We start from the raw sequence: 23,707 nt of genomic DNA on the forward strand, positions 1-23,707 counted from the left end.
TGTTCAACTGTGCTATTCTTTTTTTTAACTCGGGTAATAAGTGGAGTCGTTACTCTCCAAAGACAAGATCATGTGTGATCAAACCCCCCTGCTAATATTTTTTTCTTTTTTCCCAAGCTCCAAATTTAAAAGATCCTAAAATTAGTGCAATTAAAGTAATATTCTTTCTGACGCGCCTAATTAGGCACAAATACAAAACTTCAGCACTTTTAGCCTGTTAGTATACTAAGAGAATAGGAGTAACTACATCGAAATGCAGATATAACTAGCCATTTAGACAGCTGATAATGTCTACAATTTTATATCCAGACTGTCGTTGCGCCAGTTATAACTTAATCATAAGTTGAAATTAAATATAGCTTACCATACAATTGTTATATAAAGCCTGCAAATTTTTTAAACCATTTTGGAAACGAAATGGATAACCGTGTTGCATTTTTTGATTCAGAAAACGAGAAACAAAAACCAAGGCAAGGGTCTTGTAAGTTGGAATTAGAAGTTGACTATCCTGTTGAAGGTTGTAAAAAATTAATGTCATGGGGCAAACACAGCCGTTTAAAAAAATACAACTTCTTAAAATCCATAAAAATGAAAAAGCAGCTAAAGGTCTGTAACTGACTTATATGTTATTCAAGTAATAATCAAAAATTAAATAAATTTCTTAAAGCTGAATAAATGGTTTTTAAAGAATTTTTCTTTTCTAGTCCTTTTCATTTGAAACCTCTTTTGGTAAATAAAACGTTGTTGTGTCCTTTTTCAGATCATGACAATGTAAACAGAGAAAACAAATCAGTTAGGTGTAAAGATTTGGCAGGCTGGTCTTCTTACAAAAGTTATACTAATGGGGTAAGAATGAAAGTTACAAAGTGCACGCACAATGATAAACTCGACTAGTTAGTCTCCAAATTTAAATTTAAGAGGTTTTCCTCCTGCTCATATAAAAAGCACACAATTCTTCCTTTTTTCAAGGAGATAATTAGGGTAATAAGTGGTTTCGTTACACCCAAAGACAAGCTGAAAGCAAACCCTTGCTAGGCTTCTTTTAAGTTACCAGAGAAGAGTGAGCTGAACTCTTTACCCTCTGGGTATTAATGGTAAACTGGTTCGAATGAACTAGCTGGGGTAATACAAAACCGCCCAGATTTACGTTTTCCTCCGCAATGACCCTGGAAGTACATGTTTTATAAACGTAATGATAAATGCAAAGAAAGAAAGAAAAAGCGGATCAACAGCGAACGTAACAAAGAATATAACATGAATTGTTGGTGAGGATAGGTGGAGAGCATTTGCAAACTGTTCTATTGTTGCAGTGGTACCGAGAATTTGTGGCAGGATCCTCAACATAAGCCCAATAATGACCAGCGGTCAACGTAGAGTCGTGACCCTTCAAAGATAGTCAAACCTGGTAATCAAACCCTCTTGCTGGAGTTATTTTTATTTGATTTTTTTTATTTTTGGCTGGGGTAATAAGTGGAGATGTCACTCTCCAAAGAAAAGACTGAGTGTAGTCAAGAGAAAAAGGAAAATAATTTACAAAGAGGTGGCAAGCCACCGCAATGATGAACTCAACCTGTTAGGTCTTTGGAAATAAGCTAGAGGTTGTACTCCTCTAGAGAAAATGCCTCTAAAAGCACAATTCTCCATTTTTACAAGGAATTAATTAAAAAAAATATAAAAAAAATAAAAAGGACACAACACATTCGAAAAGATGATCAGAACTTTAACCAAGGGCAGGTAGGTTTCGACCCATATTTCTGAACCTACGAAGAGGTCTGCGGACGGTCATCAGCAGAAACTAAACATCCCTATCTTCCTAAAATTAACTTTTTTATTTTTTTATTTTTAATTTTTTTTTAACTGGGGTAATAAGTGAAGTCGTCACTGTCCAAAGACAAGTCCTAGTATGATCAAACCCCCTTGCTAACTTAATTTTTATTTGATTTTGTTTTATTTTTGACTGGGGTAATAAGTGGAGTCGTCACTCTCCAAAGACAAGACTGAGTGTAGTCAAGCCCCCTTGCTGAATCATTCTGGTTAAAATATTCTTATCTCAGCTCTTCTAAAAAAAAAAACATATGACTCGTGACTGTTAATAAGGCGGTCATCACAGAAAATTACTGCTCTATCGTTGCAATGTATCCACCTGTGTACCATTTGGTCGAAGGCTATGGTTGTGTAGTGACCATTATTTAAGTTGCCGCAATGGTTGATAATAGCCCTTAATTGAAAATTTTTACGAAATTTCACTTTTCCATCTACGGTTAAAGGTATGGAAAGGGTACCAGGGTAAGCAGTAATACATGAGGCAATTTTTGACACAAGGCCGTTGGCGCTGGCACAACGTTTTAGCTGTAAAATGAGATGGGAACCGCACAACACTACTTCTTTTTCAACTAGAGCAGTTTGATGAGCGTTGCAAACATGGCAGAAGTAGGCATTGGTGTCTGACAACTCCTCGCTTTCGAAGAAATTATCTAAGGAAGATTGTAACATAGGGTGCAGAGAAAGTTAGATGCATGGTGCTATAACTTCTGAGGAGCTGGTAATATGACATGAATTGCAAGTGGTTGATGTCTTGATGCCAATACTAAAAAGACTTCCAAGAAATGGAAAGTGTAATGACAGACCAGGTAGGAGATATTCAAGAACCTGGGGGACGTCGTGCTGAGCAAAGATAGCTGAGATATGATGTTTCATAGCACGCAAAAAATGGGAGGGATCAACTGGACTTCTAGAAACAGCCAAACTTTGAAGAACACCTACAAATGCTTCGCTTAACTTTGAGGTTGTTTTGCTGACAGAAATGGCTTCTTTAACTTTTGGAAGGTTATAAAAACATTGTAAGATGGAGTTTGCATAACATGTGTTTCCCAAGTTTTTTAGACCGCTATTCCTAAAATCAGGGTTAGATGGCACTTGCTGACTCATTCTGGTTAAAATATACTAACTAATATACTATACTTGATAATGGCAACATCTTTGGTCCTGGAAGATTAAGCTGGTTTCTTTCCAAAGCACTCTAAAATGCGCTACATCTGTATACACCACCATCACTGATGCGACCTTGGCAACCAACATCAACGAATATGAATTTGTAATCATAAACTGCAAGTGCCAATAAGTGCCTATAGAAAAAAAACCTTTGTAGTTAAAAAAAATCTGATCCACTGTCAGCTGGATGAATAATAGCAACATGCTTGCTGTCAGCTGCGCCAAAGCAATTTGGAAACTGCCAGCGTCGCCTTGTTTCATGTTCGTACTCTTCCCACTGTTCTCCTGTACTTGGAACTTTAACGTAGATTTCTCTCAACGTGTTATATATCTCTGCACAAACAACAGGTATAAACTGTGAAATAGTAGTTTTATGAATCCGAAATTGATATATTAGGCTTTCACGCGACTCGCCAGTGGCCAAGAAACAAAGAGCAATAGCTATTATTTCTTCAGGGGAAATTGGCGTTCACATCATTGTTGCTTGCTTGACCAACTTGGCCCAACCAATTCCACAAGTTTCTAGAAGAGGGTGGAAATGTCTGCTAGTTATAGCATAGATAGAATTATAGCATAGCGATTTTATCTCATTTTACCTCCCTGCAGGGAACATTTTTTCCTCCCCTTGAAACACACAATGTAACTTCGTTCCCAGGGTCCTCCAAGAGCCACACATCCCTGGGCTCTAGGTTGCCCAACTACACGCATACCCATAATAGAACAGAGGAACATGGATTTGAGGTTCAAAAAAGAAGTACTATGCATCTGAAAGCTGTAGTATTCATTGTGCGCTTTTAACGAGGCTTTTTTGTTTTACTATTTTTTATAACGCTATTACAAGTAGCAATGATAGTAATAATGAGAAAAGCCGCTTCTTCCTCAAAGTTATCCATAGTTGCACTCTGACTGTAATAATCGCCCTTGTATATGTTTGAGAAATAACGAAAGAATATGAAATTAGTAGGCAGGTTTTACAATATTCTTTTAATATTTTTACGTGTATTTACCAAAAAAGTACCAGAAGAATATTGAAACAATATTTAAAAGTGAATATTCCTTGTGAATTTTCTTCTGTGTATATCGGTCTTATGGTCTCTAGTGCATTATTTATTCGGGGTTATGTTTAACAAAATCGTGTAGCAAACTTGTCGTTCATTAGCCAGGAGAGGTTGCGAAACATTTCGTAACTTGTAAGCAAATTTCAAACAGCTCTGTTACAGCCAAACACCAAGGAGCAGGGTCGGATCCAGGTTTTTTATGTAACTAAGCAAAAAAATTTTTTGGGAGATTACCGCCCAGAATGGGCGTTAAAATACGCCGAATGGGCGGACCTAATAGTAACAAAATTTATCACCTTGTTAAGGCTTTTTCCAGCGTTAAAATATACAATAAGTAACAATTAGGTAATCTGGATGGGTTATCATCCACTCCACCTCTTTTGAAATCGTTTCCAGTTTCTCTCTTTAAATATGAAGATTTTATGAAAGTTCTTGTCACTCCGCGAAATGACTCTTCCCCAGGTATCAATGGGATACCTTATAAAGTTTATAAAAAATGTAATAAAGTAAATACTGTTTTGTTTAATGTTTTTAAGTCTTGTTTCAAAAATTGTGTTGTCCCTATTCAATGGTGTATATTCGTTGATAACTGAATGTTATTCTCTGACCTAACATACTAAGATAAAATACAAATCGGATCGGGTTAACTATTGGATAAATATAAACGGGATACATATACACGTCCCTTCCTACTGTTTTTTTTTTTTTTTTTTTTTTTTTTTTTGTCCTAGGAAAAATAAAAGAAACAAGTGAAGGAAAATATATAAATCCTTCATTCCTATTTCATAATAAAATCGTTGTATCGAGACGGTAACCGTCTCTCGTGTTGAGCGTCTTGGTAAGGGAGCAGGTGGAGGAGTTGATCCCTGCTCAGTTGAATGTTCATTGCTTTCATCGTTATTTGTGTCTGTTGTGTTCATTATTTCTTCCTGCTGTTCTTGTATATGTGGGGGAACAATCGTGTGTTCACCATTTTTAGTTTCTTTGACATTCAAAATCGGGAATAAGAACATCTTTGGTGCATTCTTGTGGAATTTTGCGAAGGAACCGGCGGTTTCTTAATGTTAACCTCCGGCTTCCATCCATAATAACCCTGTATTGTTTGTGAGGTAATGCTTCAGCAATGCAGCCAGTCTTGTCCCATTTATTGGGATGGTTGCTGTGTTGGTTTTGGATCGCGACCGAATCACCGACCTGTAGGGGTTGTAGCGAGTGTCGATCCCCCTTGTTTGACAGTTCAAATCGACGAGCGTGTGTCATTTCACGTGCGTCAGCAAGGTCAGACCACTCCCTTCTGAAAGTGATTGGTTGTGGTAGATGGTCAGGGAGGTTTCTTCCAAACAGTAACTCGGCTGGAGAAATTCCCATGTCTGGTGCAGGCGTGTTCCGGTGAAGTAGGAGTGCTTTGGTGACTGCTTCGGTATTGAGAGAACCAGTTGGACTGACGTTCGATGTGAGGATGCGTTTCATGGTTTTTACAGCTACCTCGGCTCTTCCGTTACTTTCCGGTAGGTATGCTGACGATAATCTGTGACGTATTCCCCAGTTGTTGAGGAACGCGTTGAACTCGTTTGATTCGTATGGCGGACCTCCATCAGATGCAATTTCTTCTGGAATACCAAAGGTGCTGAAGTATCGACGCAGAATGTTTTTGACGGTTGCTGCATTCGATGAGGCTCGTAGACAGGCGACTTCGGTCCAACCAGAGAAGCGGTCAGTGTAAATCAGGTATCTTTGCCCTACCATATTAAAGATGTCCGTGACGGCTAGCTGAAACGGGTAGGACGGTTGAGGTGGCTGTTCGGCTGGTTCTTTCGATTGTGATGGGGCGGTCTCGTTGCATCTTCGGCAGTTGAGACGTTTGTTTTGAATGTCCGAGTTCATACCTGACCAAAAGAAACGTTGTCTAGCGTTGCTTTTCATTGAGGAAACTCCTTGGTGACCGACATGGAGCTCATCGAGAAGACGTTGTCGAAGAGATTTCGGTACGAGTGGTATCCCCTTGGAGAAGATTAAATCATTACTGGTATACAGGCGTTCACGTAGAGACCAGAACTCGCGTAGGTTTGGTGGAACTGATTCTTTATTCGTTGGGAATCCCTCTGGCAATTTTTGTCCGTTTGTGCGTGTTTACGGATAGTTTCAAGACGAATAGTGTCAGTGGGTCGTTCGAGGGTAATTTCCTCTTCAATGTAGGCGATATGATTGTTGAGGTCAACAGATGCGATGGGTTTCATTCGTGACGTTGCGTCAGACGCAGGATTTAGTTCTCCAGGTATGGGATAACTTTGAAATTGTACATAAGCGTTTTTTCACGGAACTTAAACACTCTAGGATTTTCGATTTTCTCTAGAGCGCGACTGTTGAAAATAGGAGCGAGGGGTTTATGGTCGACTGTTACGATTAATGAAGGGCAGCCTAGGACGAACATTCTGCAGCTGTGAAGTCCGAACATAAGGGCTAATGCTTCACCCTCGATAGGGGCGTATCGGCTTTCCGAGTCTCTCGTGAATTGGGAACCAGCGTAAATTGTTTTCCAATGATCGGGGCCACAGAAGACGTCTTCTTTATTTGGGCAGTGGCAATGTTTTTGAAACAGGGTGAAACCTATACCGGTTTTTGACCAATCTGTTGATAACCAGGTCTGGCGGTTGAGCTGAAAAGATTTAACCCCGTCTTTGATAGCGTCAATGATTGCTACCTTCAATCGTTGGAATACAGTTTCTAGGGTATCGTCCCAATAAAATTTCTTACCCTTCTCCAATAATTCTCGAAAGGGTGCCATTACTGGGGCTTGGGCAAAGGCGTATGTAGTTTGGTTGATTAAGCCGAACCAGGAACGTATATCTTTAATGTTTTTCGGTGTTGGGAATTCTTGGATGGCTTGTAATATTCGAGCTGGTGGTCGGTAACCATCCTCAGTTATATCAAAACCCGCAAACTCTACAACGTCCCCAGCAAAGTGAAATTTTTCTGGATTAAAGATGATACCGTTTGTGGCACACAGGTTGATGTATCTAACGCAATGCCAAAACGATTTGGTAATGTCATTATCCCAAAGGATGGAATCGTCAATACATCGAGCTACTCTAGGAAAGTCTTTGGTGATATCATCAAAGCGCTTGGTGTATCCGTCCCCGGAAGCATGGAAACCTTGAGGTGCGCGAAGGTATCTATAGCGTCCCCACTCGGTGATGAACGTTGTTGCATCACGGGCTTCTTCGGACAAGGCGACACTGTGATATCCGTTCCAAGCGTCTAGGACGGTTTTCTTGACTCTTGGGGGTATGGCGCTGACAATATTGAACGGCGTTTGGGTGTGGTGCGTCTCTCGACGAGTAGCTTTATTCAGCTCCTGGAGGTCGACGGTTCGCCTGGGTGTTCCGTCCTTTTTGGGGACAACGACCATACGAGAACACCATGTTGTTGGGTGACCAGGAGGAATGGGTTCAATGATCCCAAGCGCCACGTCGGAATCGAGTTGGGATTTCACGGTGTATTTCCAATGATGTGGAATCGGGATTGGGGTGTGTATGGCCTTGGGTGGATGGTCTGGTAGGAACGATATGCGAAGAGGTTCACCAGCCATTACTTGGAGCTTCTGGTGTTTACATACATTAAACGCGCTACTGGCGTAATAGTCTTTAATCCATTTCTCAACATCCATTCGGTGGTCATTTGTTGGCGGAAATGGTAGTTTGTCAGGTAATGGCGGGCATTCTGTTCTAATCTTACAACCACACGGTGCGATGGAGGTGTCTGGTGTGCTGGGTTTAGTTATAGCGGCGTTAACGGAAGGATCGTTGGGAAACGAATCACGTAAAATGTCTAAGCGTTTCAGGGCGGTTTGTGAGAGGTAGGTGGTGCTAACCCCCTCACATATGTATAATAGTTCTGTAGTTTCGCCGTTGGCTGTGATAATAACGACGAGGAGGGTTCCGATAATTGTTAGTTTGTTATTACCCACTCCCCTCAGGCGATTTTTTGTAGGTAGAAGCCATCGCTTGGCTTGCGTAATGTTCTTGAGTATATGTTGTCTGGTAGTGCATATCTGTGCACCGGTGTCAGCAACAGCTTTCTCGTTGACTAGATGTGGGATTTCAGGCCAGTGTTCATTAGGCCGTAGGTTCATATAAGCTTTCTTGTTTATCTTAATTTCAATATCTAACGTAGGTGATTTTTCTGGTGTGCTTGGGATAAAACGATTATCGACTAGATCACCATGTGGGAGTCCATCTAGTCACAATGGGGATGCGGTATCTACTGCTGACAATAGGAATTCGGCAGATTCATCGGGTGGGACTTCAATCGCCGAGGTCTTGGGGCTACGGCAGACGTTAGCGAAGTGGTTCAACTTATTACAGTTTCTACAAGTCCTACCGAGGCAGGGCAAGTTGAACGACCCTTTGGGTGGAAGGGCTTTCCGCATCCGATGCAAGTTTTGTTGTTGTTGTTGGTGGTGGGTGGACGGGATGATGGCTTTGATTTCAAGGCAGATACGTCAGATGTCGACTGGTGTGGTGATTGAAATTCGGATGAAGCGCGTTCAGTTGATTCCAATGTCAAAAGACGGGTTGTAAGCTGGCTCAATGTTGTTAATATTTCCATTTCAGAAAGTACTTCGATTGATGGGACGAATTTCGGAGACCGGCAATCAGCTGAGATCGAATCATTTCGTCAGCGTATGAAGGGTTGCATCCGTTGTCTCCACAGGTTCCAGAGCAACTAAATCTACAAAGCATAGCTTGGGCTTTCAAACGGGAAATAAATGAGGTAACTGTTTCACCATCACTTTGTTTTAATTTGTAAAAGTGTTGGCGATAAACTTCGGGGTGTACGGCTTTTACGGATACTGACTTGATGAATCCAAGCAAGTCATTCTCAGACGCAGTAAGCAGAGTGTCAGGGCCGATAAAATTAAACAACATCTCGTTTACCTTTAGAGAGCATGCAGCTCTGAGTTCGTTTCTGATGTCCTGCCCACTCGACAAGCCGGCCATCTCCTTATAGCGGCTCCATTCGTCCTTGAAGATGATCCAACGGTTATCGGTGGAATCGGCGTCAATGATGGGTCTCGTAAGCTTTGCACGTGATCTTCCTCCGACAGATGGGTTGGCGGCGGGTAGCAGGGACGGGAGTTGGGCGAACAGGGTGGTCATTTTTTTTTGCATCTCGAGGTGTTGCTGCTGCATTTGAATGATCATCTCGGCTTGACTAGGGGACGGAGCGGCGGGCAACGGGGCGGTGGGCGGTATGCTGTTATCTTGTGACATGGTCAAAACAAAATGGCGGTGTGACCACGGATGAAAATCGGATGAAAACGATTTAGAATGTTTTGTAACCCCTTTGCAACAATTATGAGCAAAAAAGATATGAAAAGTATGCTGAAGTGAGTTTGAGTGTTTTATACAATATACAAAGTTTCAATAATTAATGGAATATTCAAGGTGCGTTCGATGTGACGCGAAGAGACTTCGTTTAGAAGATATAGAATGTTTGTTATGTTTTTGTTGTTGAACGTGTAAACGAATGTGTTGAATGTCTGTTTCTGATGTGTTCAGTTTCTACTTACGATGTTTTTTTGTTGATAAGAGAGTGCTTGCTTGCGTGCAATCTCACCAATTGATGGAAAAATATCCAGGAGTCGAAGGCTCACTTCTGACACCATGTATATTCGTTGATAACTGAATGTTATTCTCTGACCTAACATACTAAGATAAAATACAAATCGGATCGGGTTAACTATCAGATAAATATAAACGAGATACATATACAAATGGCGTTGTGCTCGTGAAGTTTATATTCCCAAATCAAAAACTCCTATGGAGTCTAATATTAAAGACTTTCGACCTATCGCATTATTAAATGTCGAAGGCAAGCTTTTATTTAGCCTTGTATCAAGGCGATTAGAAGCTCACATTATACATAATAACAAATTCATTAACACTTCGGTTCAGAAGGGTTGTATGGAGAAAGTCCCAGGATGCTGGGAACACATGTCAATGGTTTGGTCTGCACTTAAAGAGGCCCGGGCCAAAAAATCACACCTTGCAAATATATGGCTGGATATTTGTGATGATTCAAAACATATGTTTACTTTTCAGGTCCATCTTACGATCTCCTAAACAATGACCTACAGATCCGTAACAAAATATAAAAGCAAAGGCGATGTCGGAAGGCATGTAAGCTCCGCGTGCGCGAGAGGCAAAACAGATATCACATCTCTCCCAACTTAACAAAATGGTTCCTAGTAGAATTAAATATCAACATAAGACTATGTGCACCAGCAAAGCACAACAACTGGCTAGTTGAGGCATAGCGACGCTGCCCAACTACACCAAGCTACAAACATAAAAGTCTTGCAGTTCCAAAATAAAGTTCATGTGTTCGTAGTTACGCAGTAACGAAATCTTTGAAACGAGGTGGTGGTTTAACGTTTCGAGTACGTGTGTTTCTATTTGGAACGAAGAGTTCTTCATCATTCACCTCTTCCTCGCCATACGCAATGGTCTCGTCACTGGATGGGCTTTCTGTGACAACGGTATCACCAGATGACGTCAAGTCGGTTTCGTTCCCAGGGTCGTTTACAGTTGGTGGCAGGTCAAAATCGTCATCAGAGCTTTCTGTTGCAGAATCGGTTGTCACTGTCGGTTGTTGAAGATGTCGTTTATTTGACCGCTGGTTATTTCGCATGAAGTAGGGTTTGACGTGAGAGGAAGTGCGCATCATAGTTTTTGTACCGTCTTCAATGAAAATTGCATTTCCTTTTACAGCAGTAACAGTACAAGGTTCATCGCGCCATCTAGGGGTAAATTTGTTGCGATGTGTTGACTGATTGGCCACGAGAACCTTTTGCCCAGGTTGGATGACATGACTGCGAGCATTGTTGCGTTTGTCTGCATATTTCGCGATTCTCTCTTTTTGGATGCGGTTTTAACGACAGACATGGTGTTTTTGGAACTTGTGGTTGAGGCTGGTAGCTTGTCTTTAACCGGTCTGTTAAACAGAAGCTCTGCAGGAGTGGCACCAGTGGTTGCGTGCGGTGTGGTACGGTATGCTAATAGGTAATTCTGGAGGGCAGTTCGCCAGTTCTGATTTTCAGCAATTGCAGCTTGGATGGTTTTCTTCAGATTTCTGTTGATCCTTTCAACCTCACCATTTGCCTCGGGTTGGTATGGGGTAACTTTGCGGTGCTCCACCCCAAATTCTTTCATCAAAGTAGCGAAATCTGTATTGCTCCGGAATTGTGGTCCATTGTCGGTCACTATTATCTCTAGCGCACCATAACGACAAAACATTTTACGAAGTTTGTCAACGATATTAGCAGCATTGTAATAATCAATGCATACTAGCAGGTGTTCACCAGTAGGGAACGGACCGCAAAGGTCACAACCCAACATCAACCAAGCTGAATCAGGTATTTCTGTCATTACTACTGGAGTTTTGATTTGTGCACCAGCGGTGACTTGACATCCATGACATGACTTAATGTGGGCTTCAACCGAGGAGCCCATGCGTGGCCACCATACTTTTTTCCGCAGACGTTGTTTTGTGCGTACTTGTCCCTGATGTCCTTCATGTACAATGGAGATGATGCTTTCTCGCAGGGTTGGCGGGATGACAATTTTGTTGGCAAACATGAGAATGTCATTGACAATGGATAGTTGCAAACGTGAGGGATAATACTCTTTAATAACATCCAATTTTGGAATGGTTCCAGATGCAAGGTGTTTCTTAATGAGGGCAATGGCAGGATCATCATTCTGTGCATCACGAATGTCTTTCTTTGGTATGGCAACTGGTAGTTGTTTACTTTGAATAAAGTTGACAAATTCCTCAGTCATTCGGTGCGATGGTGTATTGTCTTGCATCGGGTTTGACCGTGACAGGTAATCTGCTCCATTGGTTCTGCGTGGGTGATACTCAACCTTGAATGCGTATGGCATGAGTCTCATAACCCAGCGTTCAATGCGTGGTGGAAGCTGTTTCCTACGAGGGGAGAGCATTGTCACTAGCGGCTTGTGGTCGGTTTTAACAACAAATTCTATACCATAAAGATAGATTCGAAACCGCTCTATTGCAAATAGGATAGCCAAGCACTCCTTTTCAATCTGGCTATATCTTGTTTCTGCATTTAGTAGTGAGCGACTGGCATATCCAATTGGTTTTAAGATACCATCTGGCTGACGTTGCATTATAACTGCGCCAAGCCCAACAGGGGATGCATCAGTAAAGATTTCGGTGTATGCGTCAGGTTGATAGTAAGCAAGTGTCGCACTGGATAACAGCATGATCTTAAGATCATTGAACGCTTGTCGTTGCGCATCACCCCAGCTCCATTTGGTGTCTTTGCTGAGTAGTTGACGCAATGGTGCAGTCACAGTTGAGAAGTGTGGTGAGAATTTGGAGCAGTATGTCACCATGCCGAGAAAGGATTGCAATTCTTTCACATTAGTTGGTGGTTTGAGGTCAGCTATAGCTTGTACTTTCCTCTCATCCGGTACAATTCCATCTTTTGACAACTTGTAACCCATGTAGATAAGCTCAGTCTTCAGAAACTCGCATTTCTTTAGGTTTACTGTGAGATTTTTCTCTCGGAGACGCTCAAATACGCATTGCATGCGATCCAGTAGATCTTGATTACTAGTGCCACCAATAATGATATCATCTGAGATGTTACGTACTTTAGATAGTCCTGATAGTGCAAGTTCCAATTCTCGTTGATACTGTTCAGCGGCAGAGGCGATTCCATATATCAGCCTTGTGAATCTGAATATACCACGGTGTGTTGCAAAGGCCGTAAGGTCTCTGCTAGCCTCGTCTAGAGCAATTTGGTGGTATCCCTTGTTCAGGTCCAGCTTTGTGAACACTGTGCACCCGTTGAACTCATGCAGCACTTCTTCCAGAGTTGGTATCTGATACGGTTCTCTTATGACTGCGGTGTTTGCAACACGCATGTCAACACACGTATGCCATCAGGTGTTTTCTTAGGTACGATTACAAGGGGATTAACCCATGATGGTGGTGATTCTATGGGCTCGATGACACCGAGTTCTAAGAGTTTTTCTAATTCCATGTCCAGTTGTTGCTGCATTAGGATCGGTAGACGTCTGGCTTTCTGTGCGACTAGAGTTACCGTGGGATCTATTTGGATTTTGAGGTTGACATCTTTCAGTTTTCAAAGGCCCTCAAACCTGTCACCATAATTGCAAAGCAGTTGTTTTAATACACCGTCCTCGGAGGTAGAGATGTGGTTCACCTTGTCGTTCATGGTTCCACCTGGGCCAACTCGGAGTAGGTCCAATTTGCAAGCAGTTTCCACACCCAATATGGTGACAGAAGATTGTGGTACAACAACAAATCTGGTAGACACGACTTTCTCTCCAGCACCAACGACAACCCATATGCAGCCATTAACTTTGAGCGGTGACGACGCACCAAAAGCAAAAACTTTCTTGTGGTATGGAAGGATAGGTGACTTTAATTTTAGTGCACTAAGGGTGCTTTTGCTGATTACATTGATGGTACTTCCACTGTCCAAGAGCACATTGACACGTTGTCCATCTACATCTACTGGGTACATGGAATTTTTATGGTTGGGACAGTTAGGGTCATTGTCGATGGCTAACACAAAATCATCATCCGAGGAGGAGGTATCAGCAGTGACATAGCGAACAGTTGCCTTAGTTGATCGACATACATTGCTAAAATGTCCCTGTATTCCGCATTTGTGACAAGACTTTCCTTTTGTAACAATGCATTTGTCTGCACGATGATCTTTTTTACCACACCGGTAACAGTACGGTTGATTATTCTGCGACGGTCCTGTGTGAATTGTAGGTGGTGTTTTAGCAATTCCACTTTTTCTTAGACCGGTGCGTTTTATCTTTCTTGAGATAAAATTTACATCATCTTGCTCAGAATCTTCATCTTCTTGGTTGCGACTAAGGGTCGATTTGGTATACTGTGCCACTTGGTGATCAGCAGCTTCCATTATTGTTGAAATGTCGCATAGTTTTACCAAAGTTAACTCACTCTCCTTTAAAAGGCGTTTTCGGAGTTTACGTGATGTACATTTTTCAATAACTTGATCAACTATCTCGTCATCTATGTCTCTGAACTCACATGTTTTCGCCAGTGTTCGCAAACGTGTGACATATTGTGAGATAGATTCTGACTCCTTTTGGGCACATGTACGAAATACATGACGTTCGTAGCGTTTGTTTTTCTTCGGAAGAAAATATGTATCTAATGCAGTACATGCTTTAACATAATCATTTTGGCCATCTGCGGCCTCTGGCTCAGGTAACGTGTCAAAAAGTTCACGTAAATCTTCACCCGCACAGTGTAACAGAAGAGCTTTCTTCTGGGTGTTATCGGTAATACCTGCAGCTACTAAATACAGGTCGAACCCATTTCTCCACCTCTTCCAGCGGGTGCCTAGACTAGTAACGTCGCCATTTGTATCAAAGTGTGGAGGACAACTGATGTCCACTGCCCTAGCCATAATGTAAACACAACACGTCTCTGTGGCTAGCTCTCGAAGTGGGTAAGCAGAAATAATTGAATAATATCGTTCTAGATATCACAAAGGAAGTAGAAAAGTAAAATTGTCCTGTATGTAGGGAGATTCGTCAGGATTAACAAAGATAAACTCGCAGCGCCAGTGTGATGATTCAAAACATATGTTTACTTTCTAGGTCCATCTTACGATCTCCTAAACAATGACCTACAGATCCGTAACAAAATATAAAAGCAAAGGCGATGTCGGAAGGCATGTAAGCTCCGCGTGCGCGAGAGGCAACACAGATATCACAATATTGCAAATGCGTATCCTTCAATTCCACACAAGCTTATATTTTTTGCACTGGAAAGGTATGGAGTCCCTCAGAGTTGGTATCATTCATTAAGTCATACTGCGTTGGTTTATATACCAAATCGTTTTCTTTGTCTGCACCAAGCAACTGGCACAAGCATATGCGAGGTATTTTTGCAGGTTGCACTCTTTCCATCATTTTGTTTCTTGCTGGTATAAACATTATTCTTGAATACACTATTGTGGCACCGGCCCCAAATTATATTACTTCTAAAAACGTGCCCCTTCCTTTAGTCAGAGCTTTTATGGATGATATCAACCTAATGTCATCCTCTGCCTGTGGAGCTCAAAGTCTCCTTTCCAGGTGCGTCACTGCTTTAAAATGGGCTGGCATGAGTTTTTGCCCTCGTAAGTCAAGGAGCATAATCCTTATAAAAGGTAGATCTGTAAACTCCACACCTTTTTCTGTGTCTCACATCTCGTCACAAACCGACTTCTATTCATTCATCCCGTCAATCCATTCATCGCCAGTTCGTTTCCTCGGTCGCATTATTGATGGTACGATTTCAGATGCTAAAGCAATCGACGAGCTAGATAATAAGCTAATAACCGGTCTTACAATCATAAACGGTTCGTGTTTCAAAGGGACCCAAAAACTATGGATTTTGCAAAACGTTCTAATTCGTCGAATCCAATGGCCAATTCTTATTTATGAAGTTCCAATATCTCGGGTTACAAGGCTGGAGCAGAAGATATCAACTTTCATTAGAAAATGGCTATCTCTGCACAATTCCACGTCAAATATTTGCCTATATAGCTCCTGCTCGCCTTGTCCAATGCCAATTAAGAGCTTGACGTCATTGCTTACATGCTCTAAAATAAGTGGTCATTTACTTTTACGCGATTCCAAAGATCCTCTTGTGTCTAACAGTGCACCTACTTTGAAAGTTGGCATGTGGAAAGTGGGCAACGCAGTAAGAACAGCAGAGGCAGAGGTGAAAATAAAGTCAGTCGTGTGAACTCCCCAGTATGGCAAAGCAGGCCTAGGGATCAACAAATCTTTCAAAATTCCGATTACAAAACAGTGCTATGCGTATCGTAAATTAATATCGAACACAGCTAAAGATATTGATGAGGAAGGCAACATGGGTAGAGCATTGCAGTTGCAAGTGCAGGGTCAGTGGACGAGATGGGAAAATTACACAAAAAACGATCTATCTTGGAAGTCCATTTTTGCCATGTCCCCACACTTGCTTTCCTTCTGTCTTGCTTCTACTTACGATGTTCTTCCCTCACCTAGCAATTTAAAGCGCTGGAACGTTTGTACTGAATCTGCTTGTTCCTTATGTTCCAAACAAGTATGTACAACAGCGCATGTTTTAGGCGCTTGCAAGGTTGCTCTATCACAAGGAAGGTTCACTTTCCGACACGATGCTGTGCTTCGCGGGCTCCTGTTAAGTCTAGAGCGTTTTTCATCTGAAGTTGTCCCGGAAACGAAAAAGCACCTTAAAGTGTCATTTGTAAAAGCAGGTAGCTATTCGTCCGCTAAAAGATCAAAACCAACTGGTCTATTCCACCATGCTAGTGACTGGGTGATGTTAGCAGATCTGAATGAAGGATTTGTGTTTCCTGGCCATATTGCAATCACATCCCTCAGGCCAGACATTGTAATATACTCAAATTGTTCTAAGCGCATCATCATTATTGAACTTACTTGTCCTTGTGAGGAAAACATGGGATCCTGGCATTCCACCAAGCTTTCCAAAATACTTCCCTTTGGTCGAGGTAATACGTAGCAACGGGTGGTTTCCGCATCTTTTTGCAGTAGAAGTGGGTGCTAGGGGCTACTCTTCAAGGTCTCTAACTTGCTGTCTAAAAAGCCTCGGTTTCGCTAGCAAATCTGCGTTTTTAACCGCCCACAAGCTTGGCGATATAAGCATGAAAGCATCCTTTTGCATTTGGATTGCACGAGACTCACCACATTGGTCACAAGATCTTACCCACTGCAGTTCGCCAACATTGCTACGACCAAAGGATAGTATACCTCATGAAAAATCCTCGTCTGTTACCAAATCCATTAAAAGTCCATCTTCAGCCATCTCTTACATGCCAAAACCCACGGAACACCATAACCTTAGCCAGGAACTTAAACAAAAGGTAAGCATCGTTCACGCTGGTTTGATAAACAAGGGGAACACATGCTACACAAACTCCATCTTGCAAGCATTAACGGTTCTTCCAAGACTTTGGTCTCAATTACCATCAGAGTCCTCTTTGTCATCTCCTCTAGTAAAGTCTATAGTCCTAAATATGTCACTACTGAATCGTTCTCGTTCACCAATTGATCCTTCCAATTTCTTACGAGCACTGCAAAACAGAATGCATGCTCTTAACAATAACGCGTTTTATCACAATCACCAACAAGATGTGCCCGAGATCCTTCAAGTTGTTTTTGACGAAATTATTGGATCTTCCCCTTTGGTTGACAATCTACTGTCTGTAACTGTGACCACAACAACGTCATGCAACTCCTGTTGTTTCTCCACTTCCAGCGAACAAAAGAATTCAATTTTAATTTTACCAACGTGTAAGTCAATAACTCTTTTAACAAATTTTTACAACCTCAAGAACTTCTAGGTGACAACAAGTGGTTCTGCCCCCAGTGTTCATCGCATCAAGAGGCCACAATTGAAACTCAGATTTCCAATTGCGGCGACTTCCTTGTTGTACAATTGTTAAGATACCATCAGTAAATGGGTCTTCTTTTAAAGACAACAAGTTAGTCAATTGCGATGCATTTTCTCTAGAGGAGTACAACCTCTAGCTTATTTCCAAAGACCTAACAGGTTGAGTTCATCATTGTGGTGGCTTGCCACCTCTTTGTAAATTATTTTCTTATTTTCTTCATAGGGTCCTTAACCATCTGCATTACTATGGGTTCGCTGTGGTGTGAATGCATCATTCAGAAAAGAAAGGCTTTCGAAAAACTTCAATTGACTAACGTGAACATCATCCGTACCACAGCCACTTGCTTTGGAACTTTCACACATTCTCCTTTGAGCACCATAGTAATTCTTCAGATCAGTTAACTTCTTACTAATTTGCTTTGTAGTAGACGTGATGCTTTGATCATTGAGAGCTTTTTCGATTGCTTCCAAGCTTTTCTGTCGCTCATCTCTGTTGGGGTAACACAAAACCGCTTGGGAAGATAACCCTTATCCTTTTATGTGAATGTTAGTCAGACGATTTTTACATTTTCACAAAAAACAACACATACACAGAAGATTTATTTAAATCAGATATTGCAACTCTAACAACTGCTTTTTCGTCACATCTTAACCATGAGCCACAGCTGCGATCTTTAATGAATGCCCAATAGTGACCTGCTCCTAGGGTGCCCGAATGATTAATAGTGGCAGCAACGAATATTTGTTGTGAAATGATATGTCATCCGTTGGCTGAGAGCGAACTCTAAAAATGTCGTAATTTGAAGCAAGGAAGGTAACAAATTTGTTATATTTTAGGGTTCTTCCATCAAGAAACGTAAACCTCTTCAGTGGGATAATTAGAATGTCTCCACACTGGGTGAAAACTGTTTCGCTTGTACTGTCTTGATAAGAAGACTACTGCGGGCAAAGCCACCTGTCATTTCCAGACAAATTTTTGGGCTGCAAAAAACAATTAATTGAACCTGTATTGCTGTTTGAGATAGGGAGTGGCACAATAGGCATACTTTTCTCCCTGCTAGTTGATAAGAAGCATGCATTACATGACGTCATAGTGGTTATATTGTTGGTGATGAGTGCTTTTGGAAGACTGAAAGGACGATGGGGAATTTTAACAACAACAAAAAAAAAAATAGACCTTGATTTGAACATTGTACCACTGATTGTTATGACATGTTTCACTTTACATAATTTCTGTTAAATAAATACAACAGTTATAGATGAAGAGCTAGTCAAAGCTAACATTGAAAAACATAAGAATGATGAAAGCTTAACCAAAAACATTCCAGACCCAATATACTCAAGCAATACTTCTGAAGGACACGAGATAAGGTTATTATTGACTGAATATATCAATGAAAACCTGCCGGTCTCATACTAAGTGATAGTGACTTGTTGCTGAACTATATAATTGATATATCTATATTAGGAAATTTTTGTTATTTAAAGTTTGTGTTTATGCATGTTTTAAGTTTTTTAAAAAGTTGCAATTTCAAATAAACACTAAAACTGAAGTTTCCTGTGGTTGTATAGAAAAACAAACTCGAAAAGGAAATTCCAGTATGCAGTAATATCTTACAAGTCAAAGAAAACTCTATTCGTAAAACAAAACACATTTAACAAAATTTGGGACTTTAACTATATAATATATATTAGTAGTTCACTACTTTAACTTAACTAATGTGGTGCTTTAATGATGTAAAAACAAAACAAAAACTTTATGTTAATAAATATACATGGCAAAACATTAAAAAGTTAAGTTTGTAATGTCTAGGAATTTAAAAAATCCAAGTATGTGGTACTGGATTGTGTGCTTTGGCTATTTGTCTTATTGGGGGCATTGTTATTACTATTAGATTGACTTAAAAAAGTGAGGTGCGGGTAAACCATATTATGTGAAGTTTCTCTTCTTGGAGAGTTTGATAAAGCCTCAACTGATCTTCTTATACTTTCGGTTACTTCAATGAAAGAGGTACTCATTGCACGTATTGCTCCTGCAAACATTTCATTAGATTGCTTGATCGAATCACAAAACTCTTTACGGAACATTGCATCTTCCCTACTTTCTTTTAATAACTGATCCCGCTGTTTGGCCGACAAACTTTTTTCCAGATGTTGCCTTTTGTCGTCAATTAGTTGGAAAGGGTCCTTTGCATGAGGTCTCTTTTGCTTTCCTTTATTCAAAACTGTTTACAAATTGTTTCACATTTACAAATTGACAACCAAAGCGTAATGGCTGTGTGGAAGCTGAACCACCATAAATACTAACAAGTTCATAGTAATACTCCACCATTAATTTTCCAGACCCACTTCTAGAACCACTTAATACAGCACTTGAAAATGCTTGCCTAATTTTTTTAATCTTCTCCATAACACGATTGTATCCCTTTTTAATTCGTCCTTTTTCGATTTTTATGGCAGCTATAATGTTGCTCCTGTCCTGTTTGCACATATCGTTTGTTATCATTGTAGTTTTTTCTGGGCCAAAAAGATTAACGTCCTCTATATTCTTTCGAGCCATCATTGCGCGAATTTCCTCATACTGCTTATGTTTATCAGCATCACTATTATTAAATGTCATAGTGACTTTGTATTCCTTTAGGGAAATTATTAGCTGCTCTACAAGTTCTGAAGTCCATTTAAACTTCTTGTCTGCTGCTTCGCTCGCCATTATTGTTTTCTTCTGTTTTGGATGGCAATGCGCATGCTTGTCTTTTCCAACCCGGCCCTGGCTCGGCAATGTGATATATGAACCGAGTCAACTCACCTTGTCTCGGGTTGGAAAAACCAGCGAACTCGCCTAGGCGGGTTGACTTACCTCATATAATTATGCCGAGTTGTTTAATTTTATCATGCTGAGCATGTGGCGAGCCAACCCGCCTCATATAATCAGGCTCTTTTACAACAGCCAACAAGATATCCCTGAAATTTTACAAGTTGTTATTGATAAGCCGATCGGATCTTTGTTGGATGACATTCTCTCGGTAACATTGACTACAACAACGTCCTGTATTTTTTGCTTTTATTCATGTTCAAGAACCCAAAAGGAGCCCATTTTAACTGTACCAACGCTTATGTCAATATCGGACTCCTTACTGTCTCTGCCGCAAAGTTTATCTTCGTTTTGCATCGGCGCAACCTATGACACGCTTCCTTCTCCTACAAATCTTGTCAGGTGGGGAATTCAAAATAACAAAAGTTGCACCCTATGTAAAAAACCCTCTTGTAACGTGTCCCACCTTTTAGGCGCTTGTAAATTAGGCCTTTCACAAGGTAGATTTACGTACCGCCACGATACTGTTCTACGTGTGTTAGTGACAGCCATTAAGAAGTTCTTATCTGATTATGAGCCAGCAAAACCATCTAGACGTCATAAAATATGCTTTTTTCCAGCTGGTACACGTCTTCCCACCAAAAAGCGTTCAAAAATTCAGGGAATCCTTCACCTGGCCTCTGATTGGAGATTATTGTCAGACTTAGATTCGACCTTAATAGTACCACCTTATGTTGCTGTAACTTCGTCCGGACATACTTTTAACTTCTGCCATGACCAAAACTGTAATTATCCTTGAATTAACTTGCCCATGCGAAGAAAACTTGGAGACTTGGCATGGAGTTAAGGTTGATAAATACTCGTCACTTTATTCCGTCATGAGATTAAACAATTGGTCTGTGCATTTCTTTGCTGTTGAAGTAGGAGTAGGGGATTTTGTTCCGAAACAGTTAGAATCTGCCTCCGTCGCCTCGGCTTTTCTAACATGTCTGTGCGTTCCACTCTGAAATCTCTTACTGAGTCATCTATGCGATAGTCGTTTTACATCTGGCTATCTCGAGATTCTTTGTCTTAGATTCATCCTGGTAGGGATCCACAGCATACCACTCAATTGATACCAACTGTTTCAAAGAATTTATCCAAGTCATAAGCAACTCTGACCACTAGCTTTAAGGACACGAATCCGCAGGGCATAACAAAGAGCTCCACTACCTTGCCTGCACAGGAATCACTAGGCAGCAACAGCGGCTTGTTAAATTTAGGCAACACATGTTACATCAATTCCATCTTGCAATGTTTGTATGTGTTACCCGCAGTCGCCACAGCCATCTCTGCAAATGATTCCAATATGGCGATAGGCAAAAGTTTTGTGAGTATTCTACGCAAACTATCCTCCTCCTAGGTTCCAGTAAACAGTTCTTCATTTCTAAATGCATTAAAAGGCCACGTTTCTTATGCAAGGGGTGCTGCTTTTAATCCGTTTTCTCAGCAAGATGCCCTAGAGATTCTTGAGTATCTCATACCAGAGTTATCCTTAGTCTTTCCTTGCTTTGGTAGATTATTCCACACTCGTGTGAAAATCTACACTACTTGCAGCGCTTGCAATAATATTAGCACCTCTGAGCAAGTAAGTCCATTTCTTCAACTTCCCTTGACATCGACTGTACAATCTTCAATAGATAACTTTTTGGAGAGCGAAGAATTGTCAGGTGTCCACTCGTACTTCTGTCACTACTGCAACAGTTGAAAAGAGGTCGCAGAGTGCAGTTCAATTTTGGTTCTGCAATTAAAGCGCTTTGCCTATAACTAAGGTCTTGTGTCTAAGGTTTGTTCTCCTGTCACATCTTACCCGGGCACTGTTTCCATACCTATCACTGTAGACAGTGAAGTCTCTGGTCGCAAGCACTACAACTAAGGGCTATAATTAACCACTCTAGAAATTTGAACAATGGCCATTACACTACTGTTACTTATAACCAAGTGGATGGTAAGTGGTTCCATTGCAACGACAGAGCAGTGGTCCCTTGCAAACAAAGCTTGCTCAATGGTGTACAACCTTACATGCTTTTCCTTGAAGAGCTTAGGTAGATTGCAGTCAGCGCCACAACTTCCGGCTTATGTCAGCAAGGGGGTTTGACTATTCTTATTTTTTTATTTTATTTTTTTATATATTTTTTTTTGTAGTTTTGTCTTTGGAGAGGGACGACTCCACTTATTACCCCAGTCAAAATAAAAGCGAAAAACAAAAAATTACGCCAGCAAGTGGGTTTGACTGTACCAGGTCCTATCTTTGGAGAGTGACGACTCCACTTATTACCCCAGTCAAAAATAAAAAAACAAAAAAACAAAATAAAAATTATGTCAGCAAGGGGGTTTGACTACACTGGTTTTATCTTTGGATAGTGACGACTTCACTTCTTACCCCAGTCAGAGTAGGACATGTAAAGTTATGGATGAAAGAAAGGTCTAGTTCCTGCTGAAGACTGTTCGCAGACCTCTTTTGAGGTGACTCAGCTAGACATTTTGGGTACCTTGGTTCAGGAATGAGTCGAAACACTTGTACCCTTTACAGAAGTCCTGTCCTACTCTCTCTCTCTCTCTCTCTGTGTTTGTTCAATTTTTGTGCCAATTATCTCCTTGGAAAACGGAAGAATTGTGTTCCTTTATATGAGCATATTCTTTAGATGAGCAAAACCTTTAGAATTTAAATTTTAAGACTTAACTGGTCGAGTTTATCATTGTGCGTGCACTTTGTAATTTTCATTCTTTACTGGTGACTTTTGTGTTCTCCTCGGGTGTTTTGTTCTGTTTTATGCTCTAACACCTGTATTCTGTAACACCCATAACTATCCACTGCCCTTTCAAGCTCCTTCACAGTGGCTAATGATCCTGTCTGTGATGCATTGTCCAAACAAAAGCTCATGAGGATGAAATCTCTCACGTTTTTAAATTGCCATAGTGCTGGCTGATTTTCTTGGCAATGGAAACATTTCAGGGCTGATTTACAGTATGATATTAGCTCTGAATTATTATATTGTTTAATTTCTAATGATTTAAACAATGGCATGAGTTGCACCATATTTCTTTCCCATCAGCATTTTTTAACTTTTTTACGATAACCGGAGATCCAGTTAGTTGTAGTAATTAAGTGGTAAAATATTCGCAGAGCTGATGCAACTCTTAACAGTAACCGATTTATATTTTGTTTCAAAACTGATCAGCCCATGAACACGAATCTTTTTTCTGTCAAAATGTGAAACTAACTCATATGTATCGTTACCACTGTCTCTTAGAATGATGGTTACTTGGTGTTCATGCTGTCAAGCTTGGAGCGAGTTGCCCT

General features: G+C 40.8%; 1 protein-coding gene across 1 annotated transcript; it reads right to left on the minus strand.

The window, feature by feature from the left end:
- Window positions 1–9,606: 9,606 nt before the first annotated feature.
- Window positions 9,607–13,006, minus strand: LOC130630037 (uncharacterized protein K02A2.6-like). Its single transcript, XM_057443436.1, has 4 exons — window positions 10,899–13,006; window positions 10,447–10,851; window positions 10,147–10,280; window positions 9,607–9,791 (listed from the first exon to the last, which is right to left on the minus strand). Exons 1-4 carry the CDS (start codon window positions 13,004–13,006, stop codon window positions 9,607–9,609), a joined length of 2,832 nt encoding a protein of 943 aa, XP_057299419.1.
- Between the last annotated feature and the right edge of the window lie 10,701 nt (window positions 13,007–23,707).

This window comes from Hydractinia symbiolongicarpus, chromosome 2, assembly GCF_029227915.1.
Source record: "Hydractinia symbiolongicarpus strain clone_291-10 chromosome 2, HSymV2.1, whole genome shotgun sequence".
In the NCBI taxonomy this organism is placed as follows: Eukaryota; Metazoa; Cnidaria; class Hydrozoa; order Anthoathecata; family Hydractiniidae; genus Hydractinia; species Hydractinia symbiolongicarpus.